At 38.2% G+C, this 21,570-nt stretch overlaps 1 protein-coding gene across 3 annotated transcripts in view; it reads left to right on the top strand.

Moving 5' to 3' along the window:
* LOC130561536 (protein phosphatase 1 regulatory subunit 29) overlaps positions 1–6,986 on the top strand; it is a 77,102-nt gene extending 70,116 nt beyond the window's left edge. For all 3 annotated transcript variants that reach the window (XM_057345944.1, XM_057345946.1, XM_057345945.1), the window contains one exon: positions 925–6,986. In XM_057345944.1, the coding sequence (XP_057201927.1) occupies positions 1,076–3,847 (2,772 nt within the window). In that variant the 5' untranslated portion in view covers positions 925–1,075 and the 3' untranslated portion in view covers positions 3,848–6,986. The remainder of the gene's footprint in view (positions 1–924) is intronic.
* The last annotated feature ends 14,584 nt before the right edge of the window (positions 6,987–21,570 follow it).

Below are 21,570 nucleotides of genomic sequence, written 5' to 3'. Positions count from 1 at the left end.
ACGATGTGTATACACGGTTTAAGGTTCAAAAACGCTGTATTTTCCACATACCGTGCATGTTTGTATCTCCTCTTTGCCCCGCCTCTCTGAAACGCGCGGATTTTTTACAAAGCTCATGGCTCTGAAAAGCGAGGTGTGCTATGATTGGCCAGTTAACCAGTGCGTAGTGATTGGTCAAATACTGCAAGCGGGTGACGGAAATGTAACGCCTCTTACCATGTTTGGAACATCAGGTTCCAAAGCAATTGTACTGACAGGTACACCCACCTTACTTGCGTATACATTTGGGCGGTCTTAGTCAAATCATACCACGAACTGACGTAGATTTGTGGGGGTGTGGTTACACGAGGCGTTTCAGGCAGGTCTGGGTGAGCATTCGCTTTTAGATAGAATTCATCTTTTGTTCCGACACTTTAATTTTTGCAATTTTACGTGTCTAATACATGAATGGGCAACTTATAACACACCAAAGACACAGAAAAACACGTATTCGCGCCATATGACCCCTTTAAGTTAATAAGTGATTTGTTAGAAAATGGTCCAAGTGCAATTATTTTGCTGCTTTATGGGGCTCTCATATTCATACCTGGACTGACTTGCAGTATGTGCATAGTAAACTTAAATGATTTTTAGATCTCATTTTTAAGTCTTGAAGGGGCTTATTAATTATGTGCCATGTTTCTGTATTTCAATTAGCCAATTTCTAAAATTTTGAAAATTTAAACAATATTTTCTGCATATTCTGGCAAACATTATTACAGATTATTCTCAAATTATTTTTTCCTCAGTAAAATGTGATCGCTTTATTACATTATTTTATGATCTTTTCCCCTGTTGTTTAAACATATTTGATTATTTATTAGATAAACGTTTGATCCTTTTTGTATTTGATTTCACTCATATGTATTCTCTTTCTTTTGGCAGATTTGACGGAGAAGCTGTCCATCAACTCAAGCTCAATGTCAAAGATGCATCATGCAGCAATGCAGCTATATCAAACCTAAAGGGGAAACGAGAAAATGAGGAAAAACCATGACAACCCTACAGCTTTGACAGCCCATGAACAATTCCATGTATGAAGAATATTTTGCCTACTTTCACTAACAAATCCAGCCTCCACTTTGTTTTTAAACACCCCCTTCCTTCATCTCCCATTATGAAGAGCAAATTGACTGCACTCCCTCCCTGTACCACTTTCCTCTTATTTTCCTTTTTCTTGCTCTTATGCCAGCCAGCATTGGTCAGAGGTGACTGCTGGCTCATCGAGGGGGATAAGGGTTATGTGTGGTTGGCAATCTGCAGCCAGAACCAACCACCATATGAGACAATCCCACAGCACATCAACAACACAGTACATGACTTGCGGCTTAATGAGAACAAGATAAAAGCAATTTTTTTCACCTCCTTGAGTCGCTTCACAAACCTGACTGACCTCAACCTCACCAAGAATGAGATCTCCTACATCGAAGATGGTGCTTTTGCAAGTCAGGCAAATCTGCAGGTGCTGCAACTCGGATATAACAAGCTTACCAACCTGACTGAAGGCATGATGCGAGGTCTGGGACGCATGCAGTGTCTTTTCTTGCAGCACAACCTGATAGAGGTCATTGCCACTAATGCATTCTGGGAATGCCCCAGTCTCAGCAACCTGGACCTGTCATCGAACAAGCTAGCCAGGTTGGACCCATCCACCTTCACCGTGTTGGGCAGACTGATGGGATGTGAGCTTGCAGGCAACCCTTTCCATTGCGGCTGTGAGCTTTACAGCTTTCTCACCTGGTTGGAGGCCTTTAATAATGTCACGCACACTTATGATCGACTTCAATGTGAGACCCCACGAGAGCTGAACAGTTATCCGTTGCTAAGTCCTGTTGGAAGTCATGGGCGCAGTGCCCGTTACATTCTTTCCTCAGTGTGCCGAGACGGGGTACTGATTCCTGGCATGACTTCCCTGCCACCCGATCCTGAAGTGTCTGGCATGGAACCTGACATATTTGACCCCCTCCGGCCATACCATCAGCCGACAACTTCTTCTGAAAATGCATTTAGCCCCAGCATCAAACTGCAACATGTGTCTCTCTCCTCTGCATCTCTTCTTATTCAGATTCCGAAGCCGTACAGCAAAATGTACATCCTCGTGCAGTACAATCAGAGCTTTGTGTCAGATGTGATGAACTTGAAGAATAAAAAGGAGCTGATCACACTCGATAAACTTAAACCAAACACCAATTACACATTTTGTGTGGCCTCCATACGGAACTCACAGCGTTACAACCATACATGTTTATACTTTTCCAGCCGAGCTCCTAACCCGGATGACCTGATGCCCCCACCTTCCACCACCACTCATTACATCATGACCATAGTGGGCTGCCTCTTTGGAATGCTCATTGTGCTCGGCTTTGTCTACTACTGCTTGCGAAGACGCCGTAGACAAGAAGAGAAAGAGAAATCCATCTGTGTAAAGAAAACCATTCTGGAAATGCGTTACGGACCAGAGGTGGCAGCTGCGGTTGCAAACGATCCTGCAGCTGTTCAAAAACTCCATGAGCAGAGCCATCATCAGCATCATCATGGCAAACTAGCCATGTCCTCCTCTTCCAGCTCCGCCATGCTTGGCCACGGTTCGGCCAACACTAGCTCGTCACGCCTGTCCTCCATCCCTCAAGTTGAAAAGATGGCTACTGCCTTCTCTGAAACCATAGCCACTAAAGGAAACTACATGGATATTAGGACATCTGCTATTGGAGATGACAGGGGGAGAGATGGAGCTGTGGTACATGGTTTGCGAGAGGAAGACTTCAGGGAGGATGATGGAAGTGACCTGGGTGATGATTCTGACGACGATGGCCGAGGATCAGCTTCAGAGATTTCGACCATTGCTATGGAAGTGGACAAAGTCAACCAGATAATCAACAACTGCATTGATGCACTCAAGTTGGACTGTGTTGCAGCATCTACCACTTCTACCACAACAAGTGGTCCCACATCTCCCCCACCTACCTCCAGCTCCTCCTTGACCAGAGGTCTCATTCCCACTTCTATTAGCATCAATGATACATGCCAAGTCCTGCCATCCCCAAAAATCCCTGCTCCACCTCCACTTCCCTTCACAGCTCCCCTTTCTGAAAGACCTGGGATCACAGGGGGCGGCTTTATGTCACCGCCATACCGGCCTCCTCCCCCAGCGACCGCAGTAAGGCCCATTCAAAGACAAATGAGTGCAGACGCGGCCGTAATTGTCTCCGCTTCCAAGAGGCACTGCCGCCCATCCAGTGGGAAAGGAGGTCGTGTTTACAGCCTGGATGTTCCAGAGCCCCTTAGCCCAGACCCCTGCCAGTATCCAGACAAGGGCAGCCCTGTGGGTTGTGGTGAGCCCCTGGAGAGGCTCCCGTTAGTATGCGGCGGTGGGGGCTGTAGCATAGATGGCGATATTGTAGATGGGATGGCCCTACAGCAGCACCTAGAGGTGCACCCTGACTACCACTGTGCGGAGCATCGTCACTCCGTCCCCGCTCTTTACTACGAGGGCTCTCATGACTCCCCGGCCCAGAGGGTGTCTTTCCTGAAGCCTTTGTCGCGCACCAAAAGAGACGCTGCCTCTTACTCTCAGCTCTCTCCCCGACACCACAATTACTCTGGGTACTCCTCTAGTCCAGAGTACTCCTCTGAGAGCACCTTGCGGATCTGGGAGCGCTTCCGTCCCAACCGAAAGGGCCCACGTGAAGAATCCTGTTACGTCACGGCCGGAAATGCCCTGCGTAAAAAGGTCCAGTTTGCCAAGGGGGAGGACTTGCATGACATCCTTGACTACTGGAAGGGTGTGTCAGCACAACAGAAGCTGTAATGTGCAGAACTGCGCGGATACACATCGCAGGTCTCCTTCACTGCCTGATTAACCGGAAGAGCAACTGTAGCGAGGACATTCGGTTATAGCTGCAGTGTGCAAGATAGAGTTGTGTTTGTCAGGGCTTGAAGACAAGTTGCTTTAATCTGATTTTGTACAGCATGAGTCATCGGCGAGCCAGAAAGAGAGTAAGAGAGCCTGATAATACACTACAAACATCAGATCACATTCACAGAGGTCTAATTTTAGATTGGACAATTTTCATATCAGTGAAGATGGCATATCAGTGTTAAACACTAAAACAAGTTTTACTCATCTGTGTATTTATTGTTCATATTAACAGTAAGACCATGAGTCTTAGCCTGAGAAAGGATATCTGTTTATACTCTCCCTCAAATCAGATGGCATTACATTTGTTTGCCATTGTTGTACGTCCCAGTAAGCAAATCAGTGTATATGTGTGTTTAGGGTAAAACGATGTGCTGATTTTCTACAAACCTGTCAAAAGCAGTCTCTCCCTTCCGTATTCCACAAACTATGTGCAGGGCAGGCGAATTTACATTTCAATAGCAATCCTCATGTGAAAAATAAAACAGAGGGAAAGAAAAGATAATAAAATAAAAACAGAAGAAACTCCCAGGGGGAGTTTTGGATTAGGCAGACGTGTTTTCAGCCGCTTGCAGGGCACTGCAGAATGGCATAAATAGTGCATGGGGCGCTCGAGAAAATAGTCTAGATTTATCAGGGTCAGTGAAAATGCATAGATGGGTTTGAAGCTCAGTCTGTTTCTCTCTCTCATGCATTATTTTATCAGAGGTTACCTTGTCACCTGTGTCACAGCAGGAGCACAACGTTGGCAGCACAGGTTTATGTATTTGGTTCTTTTGGTCCAGGGTCAATTTGTTCAGTTCATTAATTGGCTTTTGTAAGCCTGTTGCTGACAGCTGAGACACCCAACATGCAAAATGACCTAGACCCTGTTGTGGCGCTTTAAAAATGAAACTATATGACTCTTGTTTATAGCTGGGTCTTATTTATTTTTCATGATAATATAGTCATTTCCTGAATGAATACATATTTTGGTTCTTATGGGCATTTATAGACTTTGAGTTTCTTCTGATGCTCTACATAGCGCTTCAATTTAAATATAGATTTTAATTTTATACCATAATATAATATTAATTAAATTACCAATATTATACCAAAATATACCAAAAAAATTACCAATATTATTAACTGCAGCACCTTTATCAGCCATGATTTCATTTGTGTCCAGTTAGATTAGATTTACTAATTGGCAATTAACCAAGGCTGTATCATTTACTGACCTGGGATAAGCAGCAAAGACCTCCAATTTGATTAAAAGAGATCACTCTCTCCTCATCTCTCAGCAAACACATTCAACCTACAGTTTCATGGACCAATAAACCAAATAATTAGATTAGTGGCACTGTGGGAAAATATACATGCGTTTACAGTGCTCTCTCACAACAGTTGGGGCATCCAACAGGCAAATAAAATGGAATTTATGGTGTTTACTTTGTAATGAAATGTAAATCTGAAACCCCTCCTTTAATACACGGCATAACTTGGACCTCTTGCCTTTGAGGATGTTCACAGCACTGTGTTATGAGCAGGTTAGCTTGATTTGACAACTGGGGAAGCGTTTTTGAAAGAGAAAATCCTTGTACATATGGGGTTTTTAAAGGACCACTGCGTTCCACATCAGGTATTTTTGTGCCTTCAGTAATAGGGTCCATTGTTTGCAGGAATCAAGCGTTCTAGTTTTTGTCTTTTTTTTATTCATATTCTGTTCATATCTCATCGAGGGCTTTTGTTGTAAAATGCATGTTCATGTTCCATCATATCCCTTGATTAGATCAAGTGTTTTTTATTGTAAAAACATTACAGTGCCTGCCAACATTAGACATACACTCAGTCATGACGTCTCTTTGCGCTCTCCTTCTGTGTTTTTTAAAGATTTCAGTCCAAGATATCTTAATTAGTCTGATATGGATGTTTTAGTCAGGAATCAGGTGATACAATGTTGAATGCGAATTTACAGGAATCTTGATGGTTCAGATATGAGGGACCAGCAGCAGCTATAACACATTACATACAGTGTAGATTCTCAGTGCACTGTCATTGACATTACATACAGATCATTTACAGTAGAGTGAACCCTAGCTGGACAAACCGTTCTGGGGAAACTGAAATGGACCCGTGAAAGACTGCTACCGGAGGCTTACTGTGACAAACTCCTTACTGAACTGGATTTTAAAACCATTTGGATTGATCTTAAGGAACGAAACACAAACTCTCCATTAAGACTGTTTGTTTTTATAACAGAAAAATGTGATGCCCAGCTACTGTATGTGCTTTTAGATATGTTTTTTATCGTGCCTCTGATTTAGCATCAAATGTAAAAAGAAAAGAAAAATGCTCTCCTGTACAAATGCTTGCCATTCATTTTGGCTATTAACTGAAGGTTGCTTAACAAGAGAGAATTAAGGAAACAGTGGGCATGGCACCTATATGAGGTTTTCTGTTATATATATTAATTGTTTAAGAAAATGTATAGTTAATGTTTTCTTTATAGTTCTTTGCTGGAGGAGTAAGATTGTGGCTCTTCTCTCTGTTCTCCTGCTCAAGCGCCATCTCACAATCTTATTTCACATTCTATTAGTGTTTTCCCATTCGTTCAGGCTTAACAAGCAAACCTATTTATTTCAAGTTAAGGTCTCAAATCTTTTGTATTATCAGACCTTAATGACTCCCTGTATTATAGTCATCAGCTGGCTTTATTTGTTTATAATCCGCTTGCTATTTCTTTAATTTGCCTATAAATCTTTGCTTGACAAATCATAGATTATAACCCACCTTAAACAAAGGACACGTTTGTTAACTAATTCGTTTACTATGTAAAAATAATCATTGGTATTTTATTCCCATGTTAACTTGATGGCAGTGGGTGGTTAGGGTCAGAGTTTTATTTCTGCTGTTTTCCAGAAGTTGAATAATGCATGTTTGTCTCTTACTCTGAATCCTTTGCTTGAAGTGTTTCATGATTTTCCTGCTTTACGATTCACTGTCAACATGATTTCATGTTATAAATTCAACATTTAATCATGTGGCAACAGTTCCTTTGTCTACTTTTATGTTAATGGTGAACGATGTGTTCTATGGTGGCCATGGTAGAATTTATATTTGTATTCCTCTCATCGTGATCAGGCACATGACCTATTACATAAATGACAGTGTGGTATATTTTTAGAGTGGAAAAACTACATGGTCTTATTGCTTCTTCACCAAACTAATGCTAATTAGCAGCTGGAGGCCCTTTCTCTATACTTAGGTTAAGGAAGTTAGTTGTACCAAGAGAAAATACTTTGACATTAATCATTGTCAGCTTTCAGCAATATTACACAGAGCGTAAAGTGGATTACTCTTCCACAGCAGTTTTTACTCGTTTTAAGCTCTTTAGCATCCTCTTAGTATTAGACACTATAGAAACAGATTGTCTTGGAGAAAGCGAAACAGATTTGATTTAATGCTTTGAGATGAAAATTTCACCCTTTTCATTGCCTGTGGGTCACAAGAAAGTAACAAATGTGCAAACGTTTTAAGGAAATTAACTAAAGGGGTTCTTTAAAATTTCAAATCCTTTATTCATTACTTTTTTAGTTCAAAGGTTTACATATTTGTATTGTCATGCAATGAACATATTTAAAAGTAATTCATTTGACAAGAACGCAACTGGATTTTTTTTGCCGACACTGGGTGTTATAAAGTAGGATAGAGAACCCGAATGGTTTACAACCAGAGAAGACAATTAAAAGGCAGATCGCTTTGCTTCTCCAACACTGGGCTCAGGGGCTTTCATAACCTAATTACATCAAAAATCTTTATATTAGACCGGTGGAGAGCATGTGAATCGTGAATAAATGAATGAAGATGTGCAGTTAACGCTCATCAGAATAAGGTGGAGAATGGCGGTATGATGAAAAGCACATGGAGATGGTAAAACAAGCGTGTGGGAGTATTTTGAGAGAGAATAGAATGGAGTGAGCAAGCTGCTTCAACCTGATAATGACAGAAGCTGTGAATGAATGAACGACCTGCAAAATCTTGTTGAATGTTTCGAAGGTAAGGGAGGATAATATGAAAGAGGGAACGAATGATGAAATAACCTTAAATGATTAAAGTTTAGAGTGTGGTGTATTTCATCTGACTAATTGTGCATATACTGTATGTTACTTAAAATCAAACACAGAAACATAATTGCGCTTTTTGTGAATACAGGCTGAAGTCTCAGTCTTATGAGATAATGAGCATCAAAGTTTGATTTCAATTCATTTCACTTTGATTTCAATCTGAAATGGCCTTTTTCAACGTTAAAGATATCAATGTTATATTTGCTAGTAATGTTCTTTACACGATGAAAAAATGATGAGCTGGGTTTTTACAGACAGGGTCACAAAGTATTTCAGATCAATTTATAAAAATGATTACCATCAAAGTGTAAATCTATTGAATATATATTGATTTTGGCCTCCTTTTGGATGACTTTATGTTGGCAAATCATATATTGACCTCAAATTCCGTAGTATTCGAACTCCAGCAATTTTTTTTTGGTTTTTTGTTTTAATGCTACAAAAATACATTTAAGCTACAGTACTACATCCTGTTTGTTACTTTAATTAAAATTGGTCAAATCTCAAATTTAAGTGGCTTTCTCAATTCAATTCTGCATTCAATCGCGAGAAACGCTCAGACACGTGAGAATCGAGAATCAGGTCATTAAAAGAGCTAGCGAGGATTTTCCCAGCAATTCACACTAGGGAAACTCGACAGTTAATCCTGAGGACTGTTTTAGCCCCCTTCATTCTCCCTTTGACTAATTTCTCAATTAACAGACACTATCTTGATTCTCACAGTGTGTTTCTGAAAACAGTTGCGTTGTTTAATGTGTTTACTAAAGAACACAAGACTTACTCTTTAGTAGAAACACACACGTATTAATATGTCTATTTATATATCAACTGAGGATTCAGTCTTTCTGTGACTTCAAGCTTAAGGCACAAGTGTGTAGCCATCAGTAGGTGTTCATGGAGGTGGTGATTTTTCATGGTGTTTGAATCTACTCAAGTTCATTTTATTTTTTAACAGTCCAGTAGTGTGTTCAGCTGAACCTTACGTATATAAAAGGTTGACAATGGCCTATTGTGTTTCATCCCCTCCAGACGAGCCTCTTATGATGTTCACGCGCGGATGTCTGGTTTGTCCGTTTGCATCTTTGAGCTTTCACCTGTCCCTCAACGGATCACAACAATTTCTAGCTTATGTCTTCTTTTCTCGCGTTATTTCAGCCGTCCTTTCACAACTTTAATTTTCTGTTTAAAGACAACTGGGTCGATAAATACTAGAAAAATAGATATATTTGTGAAATACAAACTTTGTAAAAAGATAAAAGGTGTTTTTGTCAATGAGCTGATGTTCTAGTAGTAATTGTTTCGGTTTTATTTATTTATTTTTGGGGGGATGGTAATGCAATGTTTCAAGTTATTTAGAGATCTTGACAACGTGGGAAGTGGCAGAAAAGAAACAAATTGTTATGTTTGCATGATTTCCTGTATTTTTCAAGAGAAGAATTGTATATATTGAAGTGGATGTTGCAAACAAAACAAAAATTAGGCATTCAGATATTTTCAGAATGTATCATCTTTTGAGGGTTGACGCTGAGGTTTATTTTACACCTTTTGGATGTGTAATACTGAACTTCCGTCTGGGGTCAAATTCTGAGCTGTCAATCAAACGCTTATTACAGTTTCATACTAAGAAACAATCTGCCTAATCAATGCCATGGGGAAGCTTTGTATTCTCCTACAGCTGCCAAGAATAAATACTTATATCAGTCGGTTTTGTTTAGTGCCAGAAAGAGCTCTATTCCTTGTGGGTATACCTCAGACGTTTTGTGAAAAAAGTGAGAAAGTGTAGCATGATTCAGCTCATCCACTGCAGAACTCAGTGCCACCCAACAGACTCCAGATCAATAAATGAGTTTATACAGCCCATCCTTCGCATTAACCTTGCAGGAGTCCCGTGGTAACCCTTTTGTCTGAAAACATCAAAGAAAAATATTTTCCTTTGCACGGCTGCATTGGACCAATGCTAAAACAAACATCAGTAAAGCACGCTTCAGTATTTCTGAGAGTTGATGGCTGGAACACATGGGCAGTGTAAAAGATGGTCTATTTGGAAGACTGAATTCTTTGGAGGATATAGAAGATGTCATTCTACGTTTCACCTGACTGACTTGGGAGACCTGCATTGCTTATTCAAGGCCAAAAGTCTACAACCCACAATGCCAAGATAATAATCTCAGGCTTTTCCATAATCAGGAGATGCTCTTCAATGAAGGTGTCTTGTAATGTTTAAATATGGATGATTGTGACCCAGAAGACATATTAAGGTGAGAGAAATAAGTCAGAAGAAACATTTAATGATAATTTATTGTGTTTTTATTGTACATTTCGGACAAACTTGCAAGTGGAAACCAAAGCTTTTCCATGGCAACTTTCAAAACAGTTCTTGTGAGTTACACACTATAATATTGGTAGCAGATTGTTATAAATGCAGGACTTTTCATAATCTTTTCAATCAATTTCAGCAATTATACAGAACTTCATCAATTATTTATTCTGAAAAATATCAGCTGTATATTTCTTTGCCTCTTTCTGTAATCTATGGAATGGATCTCAAAAAGGACACAATTGTATTGATGTGAGAAGAAAGCCTCTGTGAAGTGGTTTTCTTGCATTTATTTTGCTGATAATTAAATCTTACATTTTCTCCACCACAAATTCTGTACAAAAGTTCTAGTTCTATATTTGCAATAAATTTGTAATGAAAAAAGCTGCTGATGTAGTTGTCATTTCATGTATACAATATGAAAACTGGTTAGATTGCTATTGTACAGTATGAAGTACATGCACTCTAAAAAATGTAACCTTGATTTTACGTGAAATAATTTAAAAAAATGAGTACATTTTAAATCTGTGAAATCAATGAAATAAACTGTTTAAATGGAGTAAATGTAAGTTTAAAAAATGTTTGTAAATCTGAGAAACTCAAATATTTCTATTAGAATTCACCAAAAATATTAAGTCTATATTAAATATAATGTGTTAATTAAATACTTATTTTTTTCATTAAATAAACTTAAATAATATATGTACATTTTTGAGAAATTAACTGTTTTAAAACTGATTTTTAATCATTTTTAGTTCAATGATTTTAAAAGATTTTATTAAGTTAATATATTTTTGTGATATTTACTAAGCTCACAGAATTATTTTTTAGAGTGTATTCTACAATAGTTTCTTGTTTTTGTTTATTTATTTTGATTGCTTTACAATCTTTTTGCTTATCATCGATAAACAGGGACACAACTGTTAAAGAATAATTCTAGAAGTCATTATATACTAACAAAAGTATTATGCAGACTTTTTCTGTAATTTTCTTTAAAAAAGAAAGAAAAATCCGCAAAAAAAATGCATTGAATGTAACTTCTGAATTCAAACGGAATCGAGTGGATAATGAACAGAATGCACATCATTTAACAACCAGAAAGACCCAGGCAGCAGAAATGAGCCACAGTGAGACCATTAGTGTCAATAGATCCTTCCTTCAAACTGCTAAAAGACAGCATGCTTGTTTCTTCAGAGATACATTAAGTCATCAACACACAAAGCCCATTAAATTATGAAGCAATTAAAAGGTTGTGAGACTGCATGATTGATGAGGGACTAATACTGTCATGGCTTTGCCTCATTTAGTCATGTTTTTCTTGGTCCTGTGGCAGAGCCATGACAAAGCCTTTGGTTTTATGTGAGAAAGCCATGAGTTGTTTACGTTTTCACATCTCATGTGTTTTCTCGTGTCTTGTCATTGACCCCGCCCCTCTCGTTTCCTGTATTGCTTCCCTGCCGTGTCTAATGTTTCTCACCTGCCCCTCGTTATCTTCCTTTGTTTGTTCCCCTATAAAGGATCCTCATGTTTCATTGTCCTGTGCTCGTGGATTGTACTGTGTATGTACTTGTGGTCAGTGTTCCTGTTCATTGCCTTGTCTGTGGATTATACGTTTGTGAGTACCTTGTCTTGCCCTTGTTCCCCTTCTGTGTTTTATAAGACATTGTGTCGTTGTTTTATAGTTAGTTTATTTTGTTCCTGTCTTTTCGTTTTGCCCCCATGTGGGAAGTCTTTGTTTTATATATATATATATATATATATTCTTAGTTTCGTTTTTCCCCCATCGAGGGTGTTTGTTTTGTTAATTATTTAAATAAAGTCTTGTTTAACCCCTTCACGTCTGGCTGCCTGCGCTTGGGTTCTTCTTGCCACATCCGTGACAAATACAGCGGTGCCTATGAATGTCCTGGCCAGGATCAATCATTCAGCTATATGAGAGAGCCGAGGCATGCACCAACATCTCAAAAGAGGGAAAGAAAAAAACTGTATGTATGTGAACTTAGAAAAAATGCATGTGATCGTTGTGCATTTCAAGATAGCGTTTGATTCTATTTATAAACATGCCTAATGTATATAGACAGTATAGATATATATTATACTGTAGTGTTTATGTTAGTTCATGGTGTATTATCAGATACAACATTTGATATAAAAAATGTATTAGTAAATGCTGAAATGAACAAACTAAGATGATTAAATAATGCTGTAGAAGTATTGTTCACTGTTAGTTCATGCATTAACTATGTTAACAAATACAACCTTATTTTAAAGTGTTACAGCTATTCTAGATGTGGGGCCAAAAACTATGACTGTAGTTTACATACTGAGTTTGTGACTGAACTGTAATCAGACTTGCGAGACGTTTTGAATCATAGGTGCCATACAGTTTCAGAAACAGAGTCAGAGCGAAGCTGATTCATGGTTGACTTGTTCAAGCAGTAACCTTTGAAACATATGGAGGAAACCCCTGGAGGGCGGTGAGGTGAAGTGAATGTTCCACGGAAGACCTCATCAGTCCCTTTAATATTTCATTCCATAGAAAAAATGTGGGACTTCTGGAAATGTGTAAAGTATTTATTATCACCTTTCTGTACACTAATGCATTTGACAGATGCTTTAATCCAAAACAACATGGGCTATCAGTTTGTCATGAAAAGAAAAAGAAATATATTAGAGCATTACTGTATTTTTCTCTATAGGTGGTTTTATTTGTTGTGAGAGCATGTTCAGGAGCACGGGGTCAGTCATACCAGTCTCACAGGCCAAGTGCTTTATTTAGTTGCACAATGGCGGCTTGTACACAGCATGAGGTCAACAGATTTGCCCATAGCCATACAGTAATGCAAACCGCAGACTTCATGAATAATGAAGCGCAGCCCTTTAACCTTAATTTGATTATGTCCCCCATAGAACCATTAGCAATATTTCACCGAATATTCATCCTTCCCGATTATTGATTTAGTGTTCTAAGGTAAAACGGTCCTGAGGTAAAGCTGGGGTGTCATGTGATCCGCATCTGTACAGCCTGCAGCTCTGCTAACAGCTCTTTTTACTCCTGAGGGCAAAACAACACCTCAGTGACACCATACAATTACATTTACATTTAGTCATTTAGCAGACGCTTTTATCCAAAGTGACTTACAGATGAGGGAAACAATGGAAGCAATTGGAACGACATAAGGACAACAAAAAGCATTAGTGCAAAAAGAAAACTGGTCTCATATAGCCTATCACAGTATACAGAGCTAAGTTTTTTTTTTTTTGAAAGAGTAGGAAAGAGATAGAAGTCAGAACTGATCAGTGAGGTGTTGACATTACTCTGAATACAGCGTGTCATCACGCAAACCATTTTAGAGGCATGGACGCATTCATGCTTGTTCTCATGAAGAGATTAAGTTCAGGTTGTTTCTTCTTTTTTTCTCCATTAAATCTGAATGTTTACACTTGTGGCTTTCCTGTAAGACAAATGGCAGATTGATGCCTGAAATAATGGACACCTGAATGCGCTGTATGTCACCTTGGCATCTGTAAAGTGCATGTATATGTTTTTTAAACTGTTATAAACTGTTGTTGTTGTTGTTGTTTGAGCTGCATTACAACTATGTTTATTTAATGCACTTGTCTGTTACCCATTCACATACTGTATTATCTTGCCTTTTGTAAATAGTTTCTATTTATAATTTATTTTGATTTTTTTTACTTCATACACATTCTAATGGGTGACTATCACTGTACACTCACATAAATATCTATGAAAATATAATTTGTATATGCTTTAGATTGTGTTTGTTTATTTACAGTCAAGATTTGACAGCTCAGTTTAAAAACATGTGAAGTCAGTGATGTGGGTAACTTTGACACGTCAGCAAACACACATATGGGAAGAAGAGCTGTATTTATATTAAATAGGAGGACTTTTTATTTAAAACATCAGTTTGGCGAGATATGTGCACTTGTTCCCAACTCCACTTTATTGTATGTCCTTACTGTTTTGAGCAATAATTGGCAATGAATAATGTATGTTGATGTTCAGACTTTCATTTTTGCTATAATGTCAGCATGCACTCGAGCTGGTAGGGACACGTTTATCCAAAACCTGATCCATTATATCACAGCATGATCTGGAAATGTTCCAAAGAGCAACTTGTGGCAGCAATGGAAGGAAAACCGACCTTCTGTTTGAAAGAATTAAAGGGATAGTTCATCCAAAAATGAAAATTCTGTCAAGAATGACTCACTCTCTAGTTGTTCCAAATCTGTATAAATTTCTTTGTTTGGTTGAACACAGAGAAAGATATTTAAAGGAATGCTTGTAACCAAACAGTTCTTGGACCCCATTGACTACCATAGATGAAAAATGACAATGGTAGTCAAAAGTGCCCCAGAACTGTTTGCTTTACATTCTTCAAAATATCTGCTTTTGTGTTCAACAGAGTTGAAGTAATTGTTTCTTACTATGGTAGTCGATAGGGTCCAAGAACTATTTGGTTATAGGTCTTCTTCCAAATATCTTTTCCATTTCATACCATCTCCAAAATGGGGTATATCAAGTAGCCATCATAGATGTCTATAAAATGCAGAAAGGGAATCCTTTAGAAAGTTCAAATGAACCCTCCCTTTGGCTCTTGGTGTATTTTCATGCATCGCTGGTCGATTGGGTTCAGAGGAAGGCTGAACGGCTTGAAATTCTGTGTGTAAATGTTATGAAGGTAAATGGACCTCTCATCTCAGGTATTTCATGTTTGCCTTCAGTGACACCCACCAAACCCACTTGCAACCTGCTGAGTTAGCTACTATATTTACTCTCAGAGCGTTTGATATATATTGCAGGCAAAACTTAGTAGCACGCACAAATCTGACGAGTCTCTATATATTTCCACTATATTGTTTATACAATAAATGTGATATAAGGTGAATCTGTAGACTCTGCCCCTGAGCGTGACACGTAAAACCAAAATAAACTGTGATTGATCGGTTTGTATGTCAGTCTTGTCTAAGTGGGCGGGACATCAGACCTTTAGCTGACTGAATCTTGAGAACTGGCTTTAAGATCCTACCACACATAGTCACGAGGGCTGCATCCCTGGCTGGATTATGAATCATAAACACACTCCACTCCTGCTCCTCATTTGATTTTATATTAGTTCCACATAGTTTGAAAGCACTGTGGGTGCCTAAAGCTAAGACTTCAATTGCACAATTATTGGGGGAGTCTTTCTCAAAATCTTGTAATGCGAGTTAAAACAGAACATAGCCAGCAGTGAGTCCCTTCATCCTGCTAATGAGAAGTTGATTTCACAGTGCAGCTGCTGTTTTTTCTCAGAGTTAGTTTATGAACAATTTTTTTATGAACTTTATGCATAATCTCTTGTTATCTATATTATTATTATCTATCATTGTAATAACAAACCAATATGATGCTTTTGCTTTGTCCTATGAGGATTTGTAACAGGTGATTGTATTAACAATCACCCACTATACTGTAGCTCCACACCTTCTACTCTGACGATTTAGTTCAATAACTACATGCTCAAGAAAAGAAAGAAATTAATAAAAAGGAGCCAAGGACTTCTGCTTATGATAATTGTAAAGGGTGTTGAATACTGCAATGCTGTGTTAAACATTGGCAGGTTTAATGTACAGCTCATACCCATTGTTAATGACAATGTAATTGAATGTATATGTGAGTATATCTGATGAATAGAGCTGAGATTCATCCCAGCTCATGTAATCTTGTATATTCAAATTGTTCCCCTTTAGATTGACTTGGTTATACCATAATGGTTATACTGTATATACATAACAATACATTAGAGAGTGTGCAATAGGGGAGAGTAGGGAAGAACGTATTGCTTTTTGGTTATGGCTCAATCCCTCAAAAAATATTTGAGCTTGATTAATCAAAATTTTACCCAAGAAACACACGTCTCATGCTACAAATGAACTATTAAAGTTTCTAGAACTTACTGTTCCCGTACAATTACAGAAAAAAATGACAGAAGTGCAAACGTTACAACTTACCCCATTTGTGGGGTTCATTGTAACAGACAGAGGGTTAGTTGTAAAATTGTTTAAACACAAATAACTCAATATTATTCTGTCTATAAACTAGAGGTGGATATTGTCTGTACATCCGACTAAAATAGACAGATATCCACAGATCTATCATCAGAATTATAACAAAAAATCATAATTGTTAATTCCTCTCGCTAATATTGTAATTTCAGTTATGATTTTGATCAATAGAATTTACATTTTCATCCCGTTGTTTTGTATACATTTTCACACATTAGGATTAATTGTAACACATTTTTTCGAAGTCTAGTTAACAGTTGCTAGGACTGGCTTACATATTTCAATATGGTGCTATGTGTTAGGCAAGACAGTGATTAAGATAATATAAGGTTGGATTTGGTGACTTACACAGCCAAATGAGAAATCGAAAAAAAAAAATGATGAAGAAACTTACTTTCATACTGCATGCCAAAACACTCTTTTTCCAACATCTCTATGAAAATACATCAAAACTTTAAAAAAATCACAGATGATCGTCATCTGGCAATGAGAGAAAAAGAGCAAAAGCACAAATTGCTCGAAAATCCGTGTTACAATTAACCCTGCGTTACTTTGTGCCCGGGCTCCCATACATTGTTTTTGTTGTACGTTTAGTTTGAATTTTATAAAGATCTGACAGTTAATATTTATATATATTATTTTATAGTTTAAATTTGACCCCAGGCCTTACTTCCCATGCATGTGGCCTCCATCTTTTGGTCCTCTATCTTTCCTCAGGCCCTGGCTTATTGGGACATTAATGTTTTAGTGTTAACTAACCTGTTGAAATAGTCGTCTAAATATTTCATTTTTCCAACTCAGTGAAGAAAAACTTCAGAGAGAAGGAAAACTGTACTCAGCCCTGTCTGTTACATACTGTATTGAAAGAAAATCCCTCATTCTCTCATACTGGGACGGGACTTAGAGGTGTTGTCCCGAGAAATGTTAACCTTTTTAACCCTGAACTGTAAACTAGAACCATGTAGACAGCACTTACATTAAATTCTCTCTCAGTTTCTCTCTGGCCCTTAAAGGGATAATTTACCCCAAAATAAAAAAAACTCTGTATAAATTCTGTATAAATAAATGAAATTATTCACCCTCATGTTCCTCAAAACCTGTATATGATTATTTCTTCTGTGGAACACAAAAGCTATTTTGAGAAATATCTCTTTTGTGTCCATACAAAGGAAGTCAATGGGGCCAATATTGGGTTACCAACTTTCTTCAAAATATCTTCTTTTGTGTTCTGCAGATGAAAGAAAGTCATACAGGTTTGAAATGACGAGAGGGTGAGCAAATTATGACAGAATTTGCATTTTGGGGTGAACTATCACAACTATCACGGGTCCTGCATTATTCATCATGCTCCCATCTCACTGTCATCCAGTGTTTTCTCAGAAGTGGAAGTCCTGAAGACAAGTTAGAATGAAAGATGATGACACTGAATAATAAGAAAAAATATACAAAAAACAAAGAAAAAAATTTATTTGAAAAAACTACAGTTGTGAGGTGATGCGTAAACCCCCAGAACAGTATGCTATAATCACATCGTTCCTCGCATCAGTCGTGTACACAATCCTCTTTGCATTTATGTTTATTTACTTCATATTCCCAGTGTATACTGTGTTAGATCAATTTAGATCAATTTAAGCAGGTTACAGATGGCTAAATGCTCAACACGTTGTTTTTTCTTCGTGGCGATTATAAATGAGTCTCTTTCTAGGAGTTTAAACTAAATACATGCTGAAAATATCCTGAAAGAAATCCAGGTAACTAAAGCCTTTAAAACCCTTCTGTCTCAATAAGTGTTTAACCAAGTCAAACTAAAACAAAAACACAAAGTGACTGTCAATGATTAAACAGCAAATGAAAACTGAGCCAATGAAACTGACTTCATTACTGCTTAGACAATCCACCTTAATTTATGAAATCCTGCAGCAAAGCAAAACCAGACACCAGGAAAACATTATTTCTCCAAAGGTCTTGAAAAGGAACCATTATTGCTACTTGCCAAGGTTATGAAGGACTCTGATAATATCTTCAGTTTGCAATTGAAAGTAATTATAACCAATATAATTATAACTTATAATTATAACCAAAGGGTATCATCAATTCGATGACACATCATGCCATTTTGAGCCCAGCCAATTACTAACTGAAAAATGAATCATTCTGAAAATCATTCGCATTCAAGATGAACAGTGCGGGACCAAATGAAAAACAAACACATGGTTATTAAAAAAATGCATAAGGAGCAGTGTGATATTTTGCTTAACTCTGATGAGGTTGTTGGTATTCGGCTCATGCCAGAGTTCATTAGGTGAGCGGTGAGAAAGAGGAGGTTCTCTGCACCTCACCTGCACACTGGAAGCAGAGTTCATCTCCAGAGCTGTCAGTTCCCTCGGGTAAACACAGGCCACACTGTTCACAGGGAGTGAGAGCAAATGAGTAAAAAAAGATTGGGTTGCAATGTAACAACATATCTTCTTGACTCTTTTATTCATGTCGTTCACTACAGTATGTTAATAATGAATAAATGAACACATTAGAATACACAGAATCAAAAGACAGTAAAGTAATGGTATCATGTTGTAATACCAGGGTACTTTTGTATAACTTCACACTTTTAAAATTGATGTACTGTGGTTTACTTTGGATTGCCTAAGACACATTTCTCTCTTTGATGTAACTTTGAACTTCACTATAGTAAACTGTATTATACTGTAATATATTACAGTATTACCACACTTATTTAATGTACACTACAATATGTTATACTATTAACAATAGTAATTGGATAAATTGTAGCAAATACTGTAGTGTACTTTAATATTTACTATGCTAAGACTAAAAAACACTATTGTCTAAAGGGCAATTCACATTTCGTGTCTTTTGCGAGCGCAAGTTCGTTATTGTAGACACACGGCAGGCGCGCACAAATAGGGAGTGCAGCATTTTTTTAGGCACGTTGGCGCCGCATCGAGATGGAAATACTTCAACTTTACAGAGTGCCACGCGCGCACCACGGGTCATTTGACTAGAGAAAGCGGTTTTAGGCCATGTTTACACGACGAAAAACGGAAAAGGTTTTCCTTTGCGTTTTTGAAAAGTTTCACGTACACATGACAGCGTTATCAAAACTGTCTGCATTTACACTGATCCAGGATGACGGATAAAACCGCTGTAGTATGCACGCCAGGCCAGTGGATGGTGATGTTGTTGTGTAAAGAAACAGGACGTGCCTTGGCACATACAGTACACATGCACAGTTATAAGGCAAAAGTGTTTTTTAATACCGTTGGTCGACGTATATGTGTGTTTAAAGTCTGGTGAATGTAAATAGTGTGTCTCCGCTGGTCTTATTGGTGCAGCAAATCCACATTTTGCTGGGGAAACGTTAATACATAGTCGAGCAACGAGAGCTCGCAGTACGGGAAGCCGCCATATTGTTTTGGCTATACTCGCGCAAACGAGCGCGTAATACGCATGCGCGTGACATCATCATCATCGGAAAGTTCCGTCTTGCAGTTTACAAACGAAAAAGGCGCCGTTTTCCAAAAGTTGCACTTTGAGACCCATCTTCAAAAGTTTGTGTTTTCAGTCCCCCAAAACGCCGCTTCCATCTAAACGAACGGCCAAGACGCATACATTTTTTGCGTTTTCAGTTGAAAACGGTCTCGTGTAAACGGCTCCTTAGACGCAAAATGTGAATCGCCCCTAAGACTTTTCGTAAAGTTTACTATAGTAAATACTAAAGTAAACTAAAACATTTTTTCACGTGATAACTAATTCAAACATGCAACATATTTCATTTATGAAGTAAAGTTTATAGAAGGAAATGTTAAGCTTACTTTAAACGTGAAGCTAAAAAGGCCAGTAGGCAGCAATTTTTAACTGAGTCAGTGAATCATTCAACCGATTTGTTAAAAACGCCTGATTTATTCAAGAACGAAGCAAGTGTCTTGAGGAATGACTCACTGAATCGTTGGCCATTTCTCAATTCTAAGAAAGCAAAGAACAGTCGTGGGGACCGGTCTAACGAGGCAGACTCGGAAGAACGAACTTGGATGGACGCGCCGCAGTGACGTCAAGCGGGTTCCGTACGCGCGTAATGCTGCATTCGATGCATCCTTGATATCGAGAACACATCTGGCACACTTTCATGCGTTCTCTATTCTTGAGTATTTGAACCAGACTATGACGGTTATTGATGACATAGAGCGAGAACACGAGGACACAAGACCGCTGAAGAACGCATATTGAGAAACAGCCGTTATCTCGTCTAAGTTGTTCAAAACACAGATTCATTTAGGAGAGAAACACTGCAAAAAGGCACATGTACTGTAAGTGCTCAAATAAACCTTGATGCGCATAATGCATACTAACGGTAGGCTGCTACAATACTACTTTTAAAAAATTGTGCAAACCTACCAAGAAACATATCCAATACCATGGCATTCCTTGAATTGTTTAAGATGTTTAAAATAAAACAAGATGTGCAAAGTGATATGTTGATCACACAAAACAAGGTCAAACTCGATCCTGAATCGAAACAAAAATATATACTTCTCAAACTTCTACCACCCATGCAGAGCAGAGAGTGGGGCGACCGCGATGGCATATGAAAGAGAGAACTGCCCGAGTTCTGTACAGTTCGTGAAGACTGATGAAAGCCGTGGTCATTTCTAATGACAGCGGAGTCTCAGGAGAAATGATGAAAGCTTTTTAGTGAAGAGCTCTCTATCACCCACTCCCAGCACCAATAACAACACTATGAGAACCTAATTCATTATTCATAATTACTCATAATTACATACTCCAGAGAGACGTACAATGTTTCTTTATCATTCCCTCTGTAACTTCATGCACTGCTCTTCCCACTAAGACATCTGAGAGCATCAAGACCTCTTGGGTGCCCATGGAACTGAAGCGGATGATGAAATGTTTAATATTACTGGCTGAAACTTTACGATCTTCAGAAGCACAAAAGAAAGTGGACTATAGAGATGTAGGTTCTGTTTGAAAACACATAAGAGTGAGTTCTAGCATTGGGCAGGTTTCTAAAACTGTCACGGCTTGATCAACAGTAATTGTGAGTTATGAAATGTGCAATGTTGTAAAATAACCAAACCAAA

Source organism: Triplophysa rosa, linkage group LG11, assembly GCF_024868665.1.
Source record: "Triplophysa rosa linkage group LG11, Trosa_1v2, whole genome shotgun sequence".
Taxonomy (NCBI): domain Eukaryota; kingdom Metazoa; phylum Chordata; class Actinopteri; order Cypriniformes; family Nemacheilidae; genus Triplophysa; species Triplophysa rosa.
This window is presented reverse-complemented; position numbering and strand designations above follow the sequence as displayed.